The sequence below is a fragment of the Elephantulus edwardii genome, unplaced genomic scaffold (genome assembly GCF_000299155.1).
Source record: "Elephantulus edwardii isolate Elephantulus edwardi_28Jun2011 unplaced genomic scaffold, EleEdw1.0 scaffold00071, whole genome shotgun sequence".
Lineage (NCBI taxonomy): Eukaryota > Metazoa > Chordata > Mammalia > Macroscelidea > Macroscelididae > Elephantulus > Elephantulus edwardii.
This window is the reverse complement of record NW_006399821.1, coordinates 8,815,040-8,832,534: the sequence shown is the minus strand read 5'-3', so window position 1 is coordinate 8,832,534 and position 17,495 is coordinate 8,815,040. Positions and strand designations below refer to the sequence as shown.

At 37.6% G+C, this 17,495-nt stretch overlaps 1 protein-coding gene across 1 annotated transcript in view; it reads right to left on the bottom strand.

Moving 5' to 3' along the window:
• The window catches only part of PRPF4B (pre-mRNA processing factor 4B), a 39,152-nt gene that overhangs the window by 20,421 nt on the left and 1,236 nt on the right, over nucleotides 1-17,495 (bottom strand). The window contains exons 2-4 of the mRNA XM_006888725.1: nucleotides 4,007-5,206; nucleotides 2,649-2,825; nucleotides 1,446-1,601 (exon numbers count right to left, since the gene is read on the bottom strand). Coding sequence (XP_006888787.1) covers nucleotides 1,446-1,601; nucleotides 2,649-2,825; nucleotides 4,007-5,206 — 1,533 coding nt within the window. The remainder of the gene's footprint in view (nucleotides 1-1,445; nucleotides 1,602-2,648; nucleotides 2,826-4,006; nucleotides 5,207-17,495) is intronic.

Genomic DNA, 17,495 nt, shown 5'->3' with positions numbered 1-17,495 from the left:
AATTAAAAAAAAAAAAAGAACAAAATTTTTTAAAAAAAGGTCTGCTTCATAAAGATTTAAAGGCTATGAGACAGTTCTAGTCTGTTGTGTTTGATCTCTTTATATTTCTCAATAATGTCACAGTAGACAAAACAGTAATAGGTTTGGTTTTGAATATAAGTAATTTTTTTCAGTATTGTAAATGGCTTTTTTTCTTTAAAAAAAGGAAAGATAAAAATAAATTATCTTAGGGTACTTTGAAGTCTGGTAACTTGAAATTCTAGTCTGCATGTTCCATCTTTTGATCAGGATTCTTCAATAGAATCTTTGATCAAAAAGTTTACTTTTTGCAGGGCACTATTCAGTTTTTCTGGTTCATGGAGGTAATTAGCCACAATCCATTTTTTCCATCTTTATTGCATTACTTCTTTCTCTCCTCCTGCTCCGGAAGAAGACACAACCATTGTTTTAGCCTTTTATGGCTATTTTTCTTTAAGATTATAAGGCACTATGCATCAAATTCCCAAGTATAAAAGAAGTAATGGGATGTCCCATGAAACCATGACCCTAATCCTGCAAACTAAGTCTCATGACATATTTTGTTATTATTAGCAGCCTTAGTAGATACTATTGTTGTAAATACGTCTACCACACAATTTCTACCTATTCAACTTTTAAAAGATCTAAAATTTATGAAAACAACTCCAATAATCAGTTATGCAACCCTATAAATGTATCTCGATCACTGTTAAACACCCTCAATTCCCCCCTCCATACCTATTTTTAACTTGCTCTCTATCCACTTGTCTTCTCTTTTTTAACATTTAAGAGGTTGTACAATGTAATTTTGTGATTAGACTCATTCAGCATGTCTTCCAGCTATACCCATATTTCACCATTTATCAAGACTTCCCTTTTAGTACCTTACTGGGTATGTTATATTTTGTTTACTCATGTATCTTTTTATGGGTGTGTTAGGCTGTTTCCAATTTTGTTTTTGTGAATGTGCTACAATAAACACTAGTGTGTTACTCTCTTTCAAGTATTCTGTATATATATCCGGGAGTGAAACTACTGGGTCAGATATCAATTCTACTTTCAATTGTTTAGGAAATCACCAACACACTTAATTTTTCATAGCAGTAATTCCACTTTGCATTCTCAAAAGCTGAGTGAGTAAACAGTTCTTTGTTGGTTCAAAGAAAACTCTGAAATTTCAAGAAACCTATGTGCTCCCTCCATCAAATCGCAAATGCAAGCCTCTCTGACCATCCTACAGCACTTCCCTGACATACCCAACTTGACTCCTCAAAGAATTTCTCTCCTTACAATCTTATTTTTGTTTAGACAATCAAGTTGGTATTTTTTTAAAAAATTATCCCACTATTAGACACGAAAATGTTTCTTTAATTTTATATACTAAAATACATATGCCACTAGATAGGTTAAATTTTAAAGATTCTTACTTATCATCAGATGAAGATTCCTGCTCAGCCTTCATTCCTTCAGAAAGACTTCCCTTAAATTTATCTTCTTTTACTTTGCTTCTGCTTCTCCGTCTACGACCACCCCGTGAACGAGATCGTCTTCTCAAACGTGATCTACTCCTCCGACTTCTGTCTCTATTTGAAAAGGAAAAACTGGTTTTTAAATAGAAAACTATCAGAAAGAATGGGATATCAGTTTACCTGATAACTACTGTTCTGACAGCTACTATTCTTATCAAATTCTAAATTCCCATCAGTATAAACTTGAATGTAGTAAATGTCACTGAAATAAATATCTTCTGGCATGAAAAATATGGTATATACAAAGGTGCTGAATATGTACTTATAAAACAGTAAAAATACTTTATTATTGCTGTCAAGTCCGAACCAACACATAGCTGATCCTCAAGCAGGTTTTCAGAAGGCTGTAGTACCAATCTTTCTCCTGTGGAGTAGTGAACTCTTTGCCAAAAGAACATAAAGCTCCCAAATAACAAATAAAACTGTCTTGGAAAATATGGAGGGAAAAGTGGTGAAACTTTGTCCTATATACTTTGGGCACGTTATCAGGAAAATAGTCCATGGAAAAGGATACTAGGCTTGGAAAAATTAGAAGAGTTAGTGAAAGAGAGTAGACCTTCAACAAAATGGATTGATTATCAGGATTGCAAATAGTAAAGATTGTGATGAGGATGGTACAGCATAAAGTAAGATTTCTATCTCTGTACTCTGTTTCAATGAGTCAGAGTAGATTCAATGACACAATGAATGACAATGAAACTACTCATGAAGTTTAGCTCATTCAAGGATTTCTCACTATGAAATACAGAAAAGGTTTTCTTTTAATGTAAAATGAGTTTTTAGTGAACAATGATTTATGTGAACTTGAAGGAAATGATATATATTTAAAGATACATACATAACTCTACAAACATAAATAAAAGAAAAATTACCCTGTGTCTGCTATCAGATACTGGAAAGGAGATATGATAGAGGGTCACAGCAATTTTTTAGAGAATACAAACACAATTACAGAATACAAATACAAATTTTAGAGAATACAAATACAATTTTTTAGAGAACAACTCTTTACGAGAAAACCTACCAAGTGAGGTTAACACAGTCTCAAAAATAATCAGATTCATGATTCAAGAGTGTAACATATGTGTAATGTATCTTTACCTTCTTCTAGGAGACCTGCTTCTTCGTCTTGGAGACCTGCTACGTCTGAGTGGGGAACGGGATCTCCTTCTAATAGGTGATCTACTGGATCTTCTTCTGGTTGGAGACCACCTATTGATTGGGCTGGCATCTTTTGATCTTTCTCGTCTACTGAGAATATCATCTCGAGGTCTTGTTCTTAAGGGGACCAAAAGAAAATAAATACATGTATCATGAAATGACAAACCAACCTAAAAATAGCAAACAATTAATGTATTTTTTCCAAAAAACCCTTAAATTCAAATGATCATAATGAAATTTTGGGGTTGATCAACATGTTTCACACTTTCCAATGAGCTTTATACCTGTGAATTACATCTATGGTATAATCTCTCTAGAACTTAATCTTCAAAAACAGGCTTTAGAAACTTGTTAATGTTCCATAGTTAGATAAACTCAAACTCATTGCTGTTTAGTCAGAATTGACTCAAGAGAGAATCCCCCAGCAGGTTTTCAGAGTCTGGAAATCACATGGGAAGAGAATGCTCCTCTTTTCCCCTCAGAGCAGTTGGTGGATTCGAACTACCTCTCTTTGGGTTGGTAGCATGCAAATTCCTATCCCTATTTGAGTTGTTTTTACAAAGTGGCAACAGAAGTGAGTTTGGTTTTGGTTATACATTGCAATCCCACAGTATTTTAATGAGCAAAACCTGGCTGATAATTTCACAGTGCTTAATTAATAAAATCTCAATTTCAGCTGGTCTAGAAAAGAAAAGAAAAATCTGGACCTTCTTTACTAGGCTAAGTGTTAGAACTGCCTTGAGTCTAGTCCTTCGTTTATAAATATTAATAAATCGTGAGAATTTATAAGAACTTTATAAATGGAAGAGAATATGCAAATATCAACTAATAGTATTACATTGGTAATTTATTACTTTTTTCCCTTGAACTTTAATAAAGAGACCAAAGTAACACAACAAAATCTCAACTTTAAATTATACTTTTAGGACTGAAAACTGAAGTGAGTTTCAAGTTAAATTGCTAAAATTAAAAACTATGCAAAAGACAGCCAAATCCTTAAGGTTTGGAGTTTCTGCCTATACCATTAAATAATTGCAGCCTCCTCCCAAATGATGGCTATCAAGTTTACCAGCCAAATCATTTGGATTTAAAGGAGTGACTCAAAAAACCTGTTATCAAATTAAATCAAGAACTTAAAAAAAAAAAAAAGGACTGAATTATATGTGAAATCTATTACATAATTTTTAACTGTTTACAAGGTCTAGTTTCTTCTTTAAAATGGCATACTATCGCTTCTCGGCCTTTTGGCTAAGATCAAGTGTAAAATGGCATACTACTAAAAAACACTGATAGGTTACCTGGGGGAAGAAAGTCGCCTCCTGTCAGGTTCTCTCCGTTTTCTTTCTAATGATCGACTCTTGGCTCTTCTACCAGGAGACAAAGTTCGAGAAGGTGATTTGCTCTGCTTAGATCTTCTATCATTTACAAGTGGAGATCTACTTCTTCTTGACTTATCTCGTTGTTTTGGAGATAAACTTCTTCTTTTAGGACTACGACCAGGTCGTCTACTGGGTGATCTATTTTCTTTACCAGAAGAAGCATCTTTAGAGGGAGACTTAATTGGCTTCTTTTCTTTCTCAGTTTCAGAACGTTTTGCTTTTCTCTCTTTGGACCGTGACCTCCGGTCTTTAGATTTACCTCTTAAATCAACTGGGGACCTAGATTTTCTGCCTCGATCTCGACTTCTACTTTCATTTATAATTGGAGACTTTTTTCTCTCCTTTGACTTATTTTTGTCTTCTGTTTTAATCTTATCATCAGTAGGAGATTTGGGTTTCCCAATTTTCTCTTGAGATCGTCTTCTAAGAGTAGGAGATTTTGATTTTCTTGCTTGATCTTGAGACTTACTTCTTTTGGATGGACTTTTTGACTTTTTCCTCTCCTTTGACTTGCTCCTAGTTGTTTTCTCTTTTATTATTTCAACACCTCCCTTACTTTTCTTTTTATCAGCTCTATGTCTAGTTCGTTCTTTGGATCTGCTTTTACTTCGTTTCTTTGCACTATTTTTATTGTCCACAAGTTCAAGTTTCCCCTTCATATTTGAAGATCTAGTACTAGACCTGTTGCCATTTCGTGCTTTTTCGTGAATTTCTCCTTCTTCTTCAGAGCCAGATTCATAACCTTGTAATATTAGCCCCATTCCAGACTGGACCTTCCCTTCCATCAACTCATTATCCAGTTCGGCTTTAATTAAGGCTCTCTGTTTTTCCAAATCTTCTAGCAAGGCTAAATCATCAAGTTTAGTTCTTTTTGCTGGAGACATGCCTTCTCTGTCAGAAGCATCAATAATCTCTTTCCTTTTGTGTTTCTTATGTTTATGCTTATGTTTATGTTTTTTATCTTTGTCATCTTCTGAGGAATGTTTATGTTTCTTATGTTTACTTCTGTGTTTATGTTTCTTTTTTTTGTGACGGCTGTGCTTATTTTGAAACTGGTCTTCTGATACTTCTCCATTTTCTTCATTTATACTCTTTTCGGAATTATCAGCATCTTCCATCCTGTAAATGTATCAGACACAGTTTAAAATCACATCAGGAATCAAGTATTCAGAGGCAATGAATGATAAAATACATCTCAATCTAATAACATGACATAAGAAAAACTACAATTTTTTTTAAATAAACTGGTATAATCAACTTCACATATAACATTTTTTTCAACTAGTTGAATCCACACAACAAAGTGTTAAGATAAAATTCATAATGAGAAGAGGGTGAAGAACTATCCTAAGTTGCAATAAGGACTCCAAACCAGATAGGGCAAAAACTTTAAGACCACTGTAGTTAAACAGTAACACAATTTTAAAAATGGCAGAAACTTAAGAGCCTCTCCTAATTTTCTTTACAACTAGAACAAAACCCACCAAAACCCAAACCTCACATCAGCAAGTAACCTTAATAAGCAAGTTATGAGGGACTAATAACTTGCTCTACTTGACAACCAGAAGAAAGCTTCGTGTCTTAATAAACCAAGCAGGACATTTGTTTTAAGCAGATTTTATCAGGTCTTTTGTTTTAAATTTTGCTTTTAATGCTCAATAAATATTTGGCTATAGAGAAAAACAAAGTAATCTTATTTTGCTTAAATACTGCTTAATATTAATAAGCTCTAGAGACTGATGTTGACAAAGTAAATATAGGCAAGAGTTAAAACTTCAGAGTTAGGACTCTCTCAATCTACTTCTACTACCTCCTACTAAGTATTGGTGATGCTAGTCAAGTACAATTCATTGCAACCCTATGAACAGATCCTGTGCACCCTCAAAATTTGACATACTCGGTCCCACCGCAGCAGTCACTGTGTCAATTCACCTGGTTGAGGATCTGTCTTCCTCTTTCTGATCAACCCTCCACCTTTCCAAGCATAATGTTACTCTCCAAGGAAAGGCCTCTCCTAGAAACATGCCCAAGAGTCAAACCTCTGTCATCTTGGCCTCCAAGATGCACTCTGGTTGCACTTTCTCCAAAAACTATCTGTTCTTAGTCCTCAAACTAACAACCTTTCTCCTCAGTAATTTGGAGAGGTCCCTGACTGCAGATTTCCCATTACAATATGCCTCCTGATTGCTGGTACCAAGTACATCAATTACAGGTCCAAGTAAGATGAAGTCACTGACAGCAGTCCAGTTACCCGTCAAATAGTGAGGATTTTTATTTTCTTGTCATTGAGATGCAATCCATATTGAAGGCTGCAGTGTTTGATCTGCAGCGTTTCAAGTCTTTGTCACTTTCAGCAAGCAAGGTTGTGTTATCTGCATAACGAAGATTAATTATTCATGAGTCTTCTTCCAATCCTGATGCCACATTCTTTTCAAAATCCATTTTCTCGAATAATTTGCTCAGCATACAGGCTAAATAGATACAAATTAAATTAAGGATACAACCCTGACATATGCCTTTCTTAATCTATGCTCATTAGGTTGAATCATATGAAAGTTGTCAAAGATTTTACCTTAAGGGGTTACATAAACATCAATCATGGAGTTTCAGTCAAGAAATATGGACACATCGCACAGGCCTCTTTAAAGCATTAAAAACCAAAGATGTCACACTGAAGGTAAGATGCATCTGATGTTAAAATAAAACCACTGTTCTTTTCAACTGCCTTTAGTGTTGGCAAAAAAAATACTCAATATACTATAGCTGTCCAGAGTAAAAAATATCTGTTTTGGAAGAAGTGAAGCCAGAATGATTCACAGAATCTAGGACAGTCTCTCATACTTTGAGTGTTATGAGTAGGACCTGTGTTTGGAGAAGACTTGGTAAAGAGGATAAGCGAAAGAGAAAAACCCTCAAAGGTGGCTACAACAATGGGCTCAAACAGCAATGATGGTGAGAATGGTGCAGGACAGGGTAATGTTTTGTTCTGTTGTACCTATAGCTGCTATGAGTAAAAGCAACTTGATGGCACCTAAGAACAATTTCTAAGTGCTTTTACAGTTGAATAACCAATTATGAGTTATCTCGTATCACTCAACCTTGTATTTAGTTCAACAAGTTATTTAATCTCTCTGAATTTCAACTGGAGAGATTGGTTTCACATGAGCACTGATGTTCACAGCAGCGTTATTCACCATATCAAGAACATGGAAACAGCCCAAATATCAAACCACAATCAAATGGACTGAGAAATTGTACATTCACAAGATGGAATTCCAAGCAGCATGGAGAAACAATGATGGACTGGAGAGCATTATGCTGAGTGAACTAACTTAGTTCCATACGGACAAACACAGTAAAAGACCATTATTGTAGAAATAGAAAGATAACTTGTAGGTATGAGGATTCAAGAGGGGAAGGCTAGGAGCAGTGGGGTGAGATTGGGCAGGGTAAGCAATTCTTGAGTCTCACAATTTGATGGGTTGAAGGAGAGGTAGGTAAAGAAAATGGGAAAGATCCTGTGTGAAAATGAATGTGTATGAACTCTGTAAGCAAACCAGTATAAAATGTAAAAAAAATCCCCCCAACATTAAAAAATAAAGTCAATCCACAACAAAACATGAAATCCTAAGAGTAGGAGACCAAATCCAGACTTCTTTCTGATTCAGTGCATTATAATAATCTACCACTTATTTTCAGAGGAAGATATATTTAGCCTAAATCTTTCAAATTATATATTCTAATATGTTTAGTAAATTTCTTACTTTATTAAAATGCTATAAATACTTTTCTCAAGTCCTTCTAGCACTTAAAAAATCTACTATACTGGACCTCTGAGTCATCTTGTAGGGAAAAACGATATATAACATCGAGATCTACCTCCTTCAAGGAAATGACAGTACAACTGAGGAGGTGGAAGAACCAAATGAAACGTATAGAATATTGTTGTTACTACTGTTAGGTGCCCTCAAGTTAAAAAGGACCCAAAGCAGACTCTCCAGAGGGTTTCCAAAAGCTGTATTTTTAGATGCAGTAAAACACATAGAAGGAGACGGTCCATATTCTGCTGCAGAGCAACTAGTGGATTTGAACCACATGCCCATGGGTTGGCAGTGAAACCCTTATTACTAAGCCATCATATTAAAAACATGTTATTTTAATAATACCGTGGGAAGGTATCTTGCAGAAAATCCAATCTAACTGCGTAAACAGTGGCTTTAGGATGTCTAAGAGTTTATTGAGAAGGAACATGAATCAAACAATAAATATTAAAATTAAGCAACCTGATGTTTTTGGGGAGATCTGATTCCTAGCAACCCCAAGTGTGCAGAGTAAACAACATCTCATAAGATTTTTAAGACTACGGCATTTTGAAAATAGATGACTGCAGCCTCCAATATAGACTGAGGCTCAACGTCGGGAAAACAGATTCTCACCACTGGTCCAATTGGCAGTTATCAGTATGGATGGTGAAGAGACTGAGATAGTTAACAGTTTCAGTCTGCTTGGTTCCACAGTCAACACTCAAGAGACAAATTGCTTTGGGAAAGTGAGCTGTGAGGGGCCTCTCAAGAGTACTGAAGAGCAACGACATCAGGCTGGAGACTAAGGTGCGCCTGATCCAGGCTATAGTCTTCACAATTATGTGCTATGCATCGGAGAGTTGGCCAGTGAATAGGGATGAGAGAAGAATTGATGCCTCTGAGCTGTGGTGCTGGAGACGAGTGTTGACTATACCATGGACTGCTAGGAGAACAAACAGGCTTGTCCTGCAGAGGGTAAAGCCGGAATGCTCCCTAGTCAAGGATTCTGAAGCTTCGTCTGACATACTTTGGGCATGCTGCAAGGAGGGACTGGTCCTTGGAGAGGGACATCATGTTTGGGAGAGTGGAGGGATGGTGCAGGAGAGGACGACCCTCGATGAGATGGATTGATTCTTCAACTGGAGTGGTGGGAATGAGTGTGTTTGAGACGGCAAGGTTGGCAAAGAATAGAACAGCGTTTAGGGTCACTGTAGGTCGCAAGCGACTCAATGGCACATAACAACAACAACAACACCCATTATTGGGTAGCTATTAATTTGAATTGACTTGATAAAACATAATCCAAAGATCTACAGAGAATATGTATGTACTTTACAGCTATTTTACTGTCACCTGACTTCTAACAGGTTTAGAAAATGTTTTCTGGATCATTAATTTTTCACCCATCACCACTGCTTGATCTGATGGTATATGGTTCTTAGGTAAGTATTTAACTGCTAACTCAAAGGCTGGCAATTTGAATCCACCAGCAGCAGCTCCTTAAAGAAAATATGTGATCATGTTTCATAAAGATTTTTAAGTTGGAGGTTGATAAACTATTACCATATGTGCTGGCTAGGTATCCCAGTAAATTACATTTACAATTTTAATTCTTTATCATGATGTTGCCTACAGGTCCAGTGGTCCAGATTTTTGTTTATTTGATGTTGACATGTAATCTATATTAGGGACTCTAGTCCTTGATCTTCTTGAGTAAGTGCTTTAAGTCTTCTTCACTTTCTGAAAGCAAGTTTGTGTCATCTGTATAGTAGAGGTTGTTGACAACTCTTCCTCCAATCCTGATGCGATAAGGCATAGATAATCATTAAGAATCACAGTAGGTACATAATAAGTATTTAATGAGTTAGTGATGTGACTTGTATGTCATACTAACTACTCTTAACTCTAATAAGGATAGTAAAAATGCTATCTTCAAAGTAGCACAGTGCAGAAACAAGATTTGCTGCCAGATGGCATTACGTCAATTTTGACTCTTCAACACTTCATTTATTAGAGTAGAACTGCTCCAGTTCTTGTCTATCCCCAGCAACAGCAAAGTTCAACAGAGCAGCAAACACCAAGTGCTGGCAAGGTGGTGGAGACTGGAACCCTTATTCACTGTTGGTGGGAGTGTAAAATGGTGCAAACATTATGGAAGGCGGTTTGGTGGTTTCTCAAACAGCTGGAAATTGTGCTTACTTCAGCAGCATATATACTAAAACTGGAACTACAGAAAGAAGATTAGCATGGTCCCTGCACAAGGATGACAAAGAAATTGGTGAAGCATTCCATTAAAAAAAAGAAAAAGTTGGAAACAGAAATACTTTTTGACCCAACAATTTGCACTGCTGGGAATATACCTTCAAGAAATCAGAACCACCATCTAAACAGATGTATACACACCCATGTTTATTGCTACATTATTCACAATAGCAAAGAGAGGGAAACAATTCAAGTGCTCATCCATAAAGGAATGGCTAGAAAAACTATGCATATTTGCACAATGGAATACTATGCAGCACTGAAACATAATGAACTAATAAAACTTTACACAACATGGGTGATCCTGAAGGACATTATGCTGAGTGAAATGTCTTAGCCTCAAAAGTACAAATACGGACAAACACAAAAACACCATTGTTATGAAGCAGGACAGACATGCGGGGAGTTGGGAGAACAGGAAAACAAGTGGATAGATAATGAACATGAACATTCTATTGGAACAGAAGAGGGGGAAAATGTTTAAAAGGAATTTATTAGGCATTATTTGTACGACAACAGTGCAGAATAAGAGGTATATTGCAGAAAGTACGAGGAGAGAGAAACAATAAATGAATATTTTTTTTTTAAAAGTGAACTGGGGGAGGGGGAAGGGAGGAAAAGGGGGGGAAATGTGTAACAATGAATGAAAATCCAACTTTCTGGTAAACTTTCTTTAAAATCAACTAAAATAAAAATTTAAAAAAAAATCTTTCTATAATCAACTTAGAGCAGTTGGCCTAGCAGACAGAAAGCCATGCTCCCAAGCCAAAGGTGGGTGACTCTACTCTGCGGCCCTCAGGCCTGCCTTCAATTGTGTTTGGTGAAACATTCTTCTAGGTTGTGTAACCCTGGTATGTCCACTTGCTGTACAGAGTTCACTCGTGGTTGCTGTGAAGCTGAACACTGTGACACGGATGAGTCAAATGTGAGAATGGTTACCCATGGTGGACAGTGGTTGGTGGAGCTCTCCAATTAAAAGAAGCTTGGAAGCAGGAGTGGCATCCACTTCCCTAACAGCCTGCCTCTGGAAACCCTATGAACCTGGAGAAAAGACGAAAGTTATACAGGTGTCCAGGACTTCCGTCCATGGGGTCACTATGAGCTACCTGTGACTCCATGGCACTTAACAATAATCAACTTTCAGTACTCTTGGGTGGCTTCAGCCAGTCAACCTCTAGGTTAGCAGTTGAATGAAATCCACTTGCACCACCTAGCTACTTTGGTCTTTTTCAATCACTCGCTACACATAGGAGAAAGATGGACAATGAATAAGGATGACAGAAGAAGAATCAATGCCTTTGAGTTGTGTCAGAGAAGCCAAAAGAACAAGCACTTCTTTGAGAAAGTACAGCCAGGGTGCTCCTCAAAGGAAAGGAAGACAAGATTTCACACACTTTAGGTATTTCTTTAGGAGGGGCTAGTCTTTGGAAAGGGTAGTTCTGGTGGCACAGTGGCAAGAAGCTGCACTGCAATCCCAATGACACATGGTTCAAGCAGCTCCACAGGAGAAGGACAGGCAATCTTCTTAACTGCATCTGAAAACCTTCTGGAGGGTCAACTACGGCTCAGCTCTAACTCTACAATACAGAACAACAAAGTCTCTGCAAGAAGACATCGGTGATTCTCGGCTTCTATCCTTTCATCTGGTGCTGAACTTGGGCAGGAGGACACCCGAAATGGATGATCCCACCTGGTCAACTGGCCCTTCAGGTGCCTACTTCCCGTGCCTGCCAAGACCCCGCTGATGCGGCAAAAGCTCTTTACAGAAGCAGTTTCGCACATGTGCCAACCATCAGTGAACTGTGCATGATGAAGTACACACCGCTTGCTCCAAATGAGAAAGCATAACATACCCACCTCCCTTAAACCCCACTACGCCCACATCCAGCAGGAAGCAGCCAGAAGACCTTGTAGCCCCTTATTACCGCAAAGGTGGGGATGTCAGGCTAAAAATCAAAATGGAGGTTGAAGCTCAACTCAAAAATGCTATGTCAGGATATTTTCCAAAACCAGAACTCAGAAAACCCTACATCAGGACATTTTCCAAAACCAGAAAATCTATGTCAGGACATTTTCTGAAACCAGAACACAGAAAATCTTATGTCAGGACATTCCCCCAAACCAGAAGTTAGAAAACCCTATGTCAGGACATTTTTTTGAAACCAGAACTCAGGAAACCCTATTGTCAGGGTGTTTTCCAAAACCAGAACTCAGAAATTCCCATATTAGGACCTTTTCCAAAACCATAAACTTTATGCACCAATAAGCTACTGCAATGGCAACTCACTCACAACCCCCTAAAACACACTTGCTAAAATCCCATATAAGCCCCCTAAGCCCAACCCTCAGTGCTACTCCCCTTGATGAGTAGCCTGGTGCACAATAAACTCTTGAGAAATGGTGTGGTTTGTTTGGTTGGTTTTTTTTTAAAAAAAAAGACATCGTACTTGGAAAGGTAGAGGGTCTGTGAATGAGAGAAGATGGATTGCCACAGCACAGTGACTAGCAAAAGGCTCAAGAATAGCAGAGATAATGAGATTAGTATAGGACAGAGGAAGATTCAGATCCACTGTTCACAAGGTTATTATTCTGAATCATACTCAGAAGCTAGGAAAAACACCAGAGACTTTTGACATTATGTGCCTTTGATTTCAACTCAGCAACTCCATATAAGTAAGTAGAACCATCCCATAGGGTTTTCTAGGCTGTAATGTTTCTGAGATCAGAACACCAGGTTTTCCTCCTATAGGCCTGCAAAGGTGGGAGTTTAAACCACTACTCATTTAGCTAGTTGTCAACCAGTTAACAGCAAGCCACCAAAGCTGTTCTAGAGACCTTAGCACACAAATAGTTTTTAATATGCAACACCTCAAGTTACTTAATTCCTTTTCATGCAAATGAGTAATGTAATAGTCCAATAACTGAAAAGTTAGTAGCCTCCTCTAAGAGGTAGCAATCAGTCATTGAACACCCTATGGAGCACTGTAAACATGGCTCAGCAGGGGTCTTCTCTACCTACATAGATGAAAGAGAACAGAGTGCAGCGGGGGGCCTTTTCTACCTACACAGATGAAAGGGGACAGCATGCTTGGAAAGGGGGAGGGTCAGCAAAGAGGAAAACACTCAAGGAGATGGAGTGACAGAGTGGCTTCAGAAACAGGAGGAAGGGCCCCAGAGATGATAAGGATGACCAAGGATAGGACAGGACTCAGATCTGTTGCTCACAGGGCTGCTATGAGTTGTACTCAACTCAATAGCACCTAACAACATCAGGAAGGGTCAGTTCTTGGAAAAAGACATATTGCTTGGAAAGGTGGAGGGTTAGAGACAAAGGAAAATCTCCAACAAAATGGATCAACACAGTGACTTTAAAAATGAGTGCAAGTGTGTAAGAGATGGTGGTGAATAAGGCAAGGTTCTCATCCATTTTTCACAGGATCACGACAGTCATAGTAACTTGATGGCACCTAATAGTATGTGTAAATTTGTTAACCGAAGTCAGCTAGAACAATAGTCATAGAACAACTTTAAGACAGTATTACATGATCCATCACAAGCTCCTGCTGCCTTATGTAATGATATTCCTTATTTCACATACCTGCTCAATGAATTTTAATTTTATGTTGATTTGCATGCACAATTTGTACACATTGTGTTTCATACATATGCATTGTTTCACACATTCTTTCATTCACATTGTATTCATTCAATAATCCCCATACACTGTATTTTATAAGTTACCATTGATCTATGCCCAAGTTTACCCCATTTTTTCAGGTCTCCACTGAATCTATTCTCATTTCTTCATTCCCTGACTCTGACCATCAAACTCTGCTATCCTAGTGATTTCCACCCCTCCCCAACCCTCAGTCCCATGCACCCTCCCTTTCCTCCTTTGAACTTTTATACACATCTTACTAGTTATCCTTCTATTTTTACAACAATAATCTTATGTAATATTTGTCCTTTCGAGACTGAATTCACTCAGCATAATGCTCTCTAGCCTCTCCCATGTTATACATTATTTTTCAAAATCATTGCTCTTGAGTGCTGCATAATAAATGTGACTGTACCACAATTTCTTAATCCATTCATTTACTGATAAACATGTAGGCTATTTCCATATCCAAAGAATATTCTTAATAATTAAAAGAAATTAAATTTATGCCTTCGAGATAAAGAACTGATTCACTGACATCAGTTTTCAAGTTAAGCATTAAATAGCATGGTAAATGCATCTTCCCAAGAAAAGTAATTAGAATAAATGGATATAAAAACTATGGTATATTAGTACAACGGAATAATACGCAGCACTGGAAAACAATGAATTTATAAACATTATACAACATGTGGGGCCTTGAAGCATATTGTGCTGAATGAAATATCTCAGTCACAAAGGACAAATACTGCATAGCCCCACTGTTATAAAGCAGGTCTGACATGGTGAGTTGAGAGGAGAATAAGGTAAGAGTGACTGCATTAGAACAGATAAAAGAGCTGTCTATCTGGAGAACATTATGCTGAGTGAAATATCCCAGTCACAAAAGGACAAATATTACATGATGCCACTGTTGTAGAATGGGACTGTCCTTGGGGTTGGGGAGAGACTGAGTAAGATGGGTTCAATAATGTATACTGCCCTGAAGCAGAGGAGGGAGAGAACCGTCTAAAAGAGAGATGTAACTGGGTATTTCTGTCATCACAGGAGACTAGAGCGAGGGCTGCATGGTGGAGGGGACCTGGGGGAGGGTTTGTAAAACAATGAAAGAATCTTTTCTTTTACTTTTCCATAATTTTTGGACTCATGTACTTATAACTTGTTAGTCAAATTTGTGTCTTCTAGGTTGCAACACTCCCATGATACATCTTGAAGGATATGTACATGTACAGCCAAGCACAATCAATAAGAGTGCAGCTGAATTCCAAAATCAATCTCCATAATAGTCTATGTGTTTCCTACTGCCAAAGGGGCCCTTTAGAGTAGTGAGAGAAGATCTTCACCCTGAAACCCACAGCGTCCCTTTTCAGCAGGAAGTAGCTAAGAGAATACGCCGTCCCCTTTTCCTTATGACTCAGGGTGAAGTCTCTCTCAGGGAGGAGTGATAGGGAATGACAAAGGATACACTGACAAAGAAGATTAATCAGAACTGGCTTTGACAAGCACTGTGGCATTTGGACAAGAACAAACTGGGAGGAGGGTAGAGAGAATAGTGCAACAATGAATGAGTGGAAGCCCAAAATCTCTGTAAATGTTTATGAAAATTCATAAAATATAATTATAGAAAAAGAAAAAAAAAAGAGCTGTCTAAAATTAATATATGATTAGACAATTTAACATATGACAACCAGAACAGGAGACATATCATTGCAAAGGGGGGAGGGAAGGTAGGTAACTGTGCAACAATGTATGAATATTAAAAAATAAAAGTGAACTCAGAAGGGGGAAGGTAAGCAAGGGGGTAAAATGTGCAACAATGAATGAATGAAAATCTAACTTCTCTGTCAATGTTTGTTAAAAATCATAATTAAAATAAAATTTTGTTTTAAAAAAGTGATTAAAACATTTCTGAGAAGTTACAGTTTTTATTACAGAGGGAAAAAAAAATCTCATGTCAATGTAATGGCTCCAAAAAGAATGGATGTTGAGAGGTCAGTACTGACTCAACTGGGGCCCAGGTTTGCGTTTCTAAGGCTGTAAATCCTGGGTCAGTCACTTGATATGATCTTGGCCAAATTAATTTCTGCGCTTGTTTTACCATCTATAAACTAGGGGAGGGAGCTCTGGTGGCCTAGTGGCAAGGAGCTGCAACTACAATCCCACAGGCACACGGTTCGAATCCACCAGATGCTCTGCCCGGAAAAGGAGGAACGATCTCCTCCTGTACCAGTCAGATCTGATTTGATGGTACACTCACACAAGAATAAAAAATTTAAAAAAAAATAAATAAACTAGGGGAAACCTTCTTCATACTTCCGTAAGGTTGTCACCAGGATTAAATGGGTCTATTTCTTGGGTAGCTAGAATAGCATTTGATACTTAATGCAAATAAATCAGTGTACATGAAGTCTCAAACATATAAAAGGCTAAGTTAAAGAATTTGACAAATTTAATGCATTAAAAAGCCCCTGAGAGTTTAAAGGCTTTTTTATATTCCATTTTTCTAAGTTCTCGATTTCAAAAAGATCTCACTTTAAAAGCCCAGGTAAGTGCCTGGGTATCCTTTTACAAAGTGTTTAGACACTATAAGTACTCACTATAAACAGTATGCACAGTAGTTGCTCTCATATTCAACTTATTTTCTGTAATGTTTTCAAATAAGTGAAAATGAAACACTTAAAGACCAAATATTAAATTCATTAACAAGTGTTCTCTTAGAGTATTCATATTGCAATAACCTTAAAAAAAACCCATTATTTTAAACAAAGTATTATTTGAATGTGAAAATATGGCTGACTCATACCTCAAAATTAATTCAAACAGCCCCTGAAATTAATTGTTATTAGGTGTCAAATCATTTTAAACTCATTGTGACCTTAGGTGACAGAACAAAACTTCCCCAGGACATAGTATAGAATTTTTCAGAAACTATCTAGGAGCTCTGGTGGCCTAGTGGCAAGAAATTGCAGGGCAATTCCAAAGGCAGGTGTTCTACGCCACCACCAGCTCCTCTGCAGAAGGACGATGGGCAATCTCCTCCCTTGCTAGTATTTACTGCTTCTGAACACCCGCTATTGGTCAGCTATAGGAGGGTCAGCTACTGGTCGGTTCAGACTCTATGGTAAACAACAACTAGAAATCTATTGCGTTCCATAAGATTTGTGTTGCAAAAGTCCTAATTTTGCCACACAGTGAATTTAGGAAAATATAGGAGGCTGACTCTTAATACACAAAACCGTTAGTGCTGTTGAGTCAGGATGACTCATAGCTGACCTTCCACTGGGTTTCTGTGGCTGTAAATCACTCTGGAGGAGACTGCACATCTGTATCCCACTAAGCAGGTGGCGGAGTCCAATTTCCAGAGAAGTGCCTTTTGGTTAGCAGCACACCATCAGAGTTCGGGTACTAGTTAAAACTTTAGAATAAATTTGGAAACGTTAAATCAAACCATAAGACAATAAAGTACCTTTCAAAAGTCCTTATTGAAAAATTTAGTACAATCTTTTGTGTAGCAGAGCAAAGAAATAAAATCTTTCCCTGTCTAGTCCAGAACGGATGCACAGCAATGAAGTGCCAAGACGTCTGGTAGCAAAGGTTCTCCCAACTTCCAATAGTCACAAGTGCTGTTTCCAAAATGGCTAGAAACAAATCTGATAATGCATGTGCAAAAAAAAAAAAAAAAAAA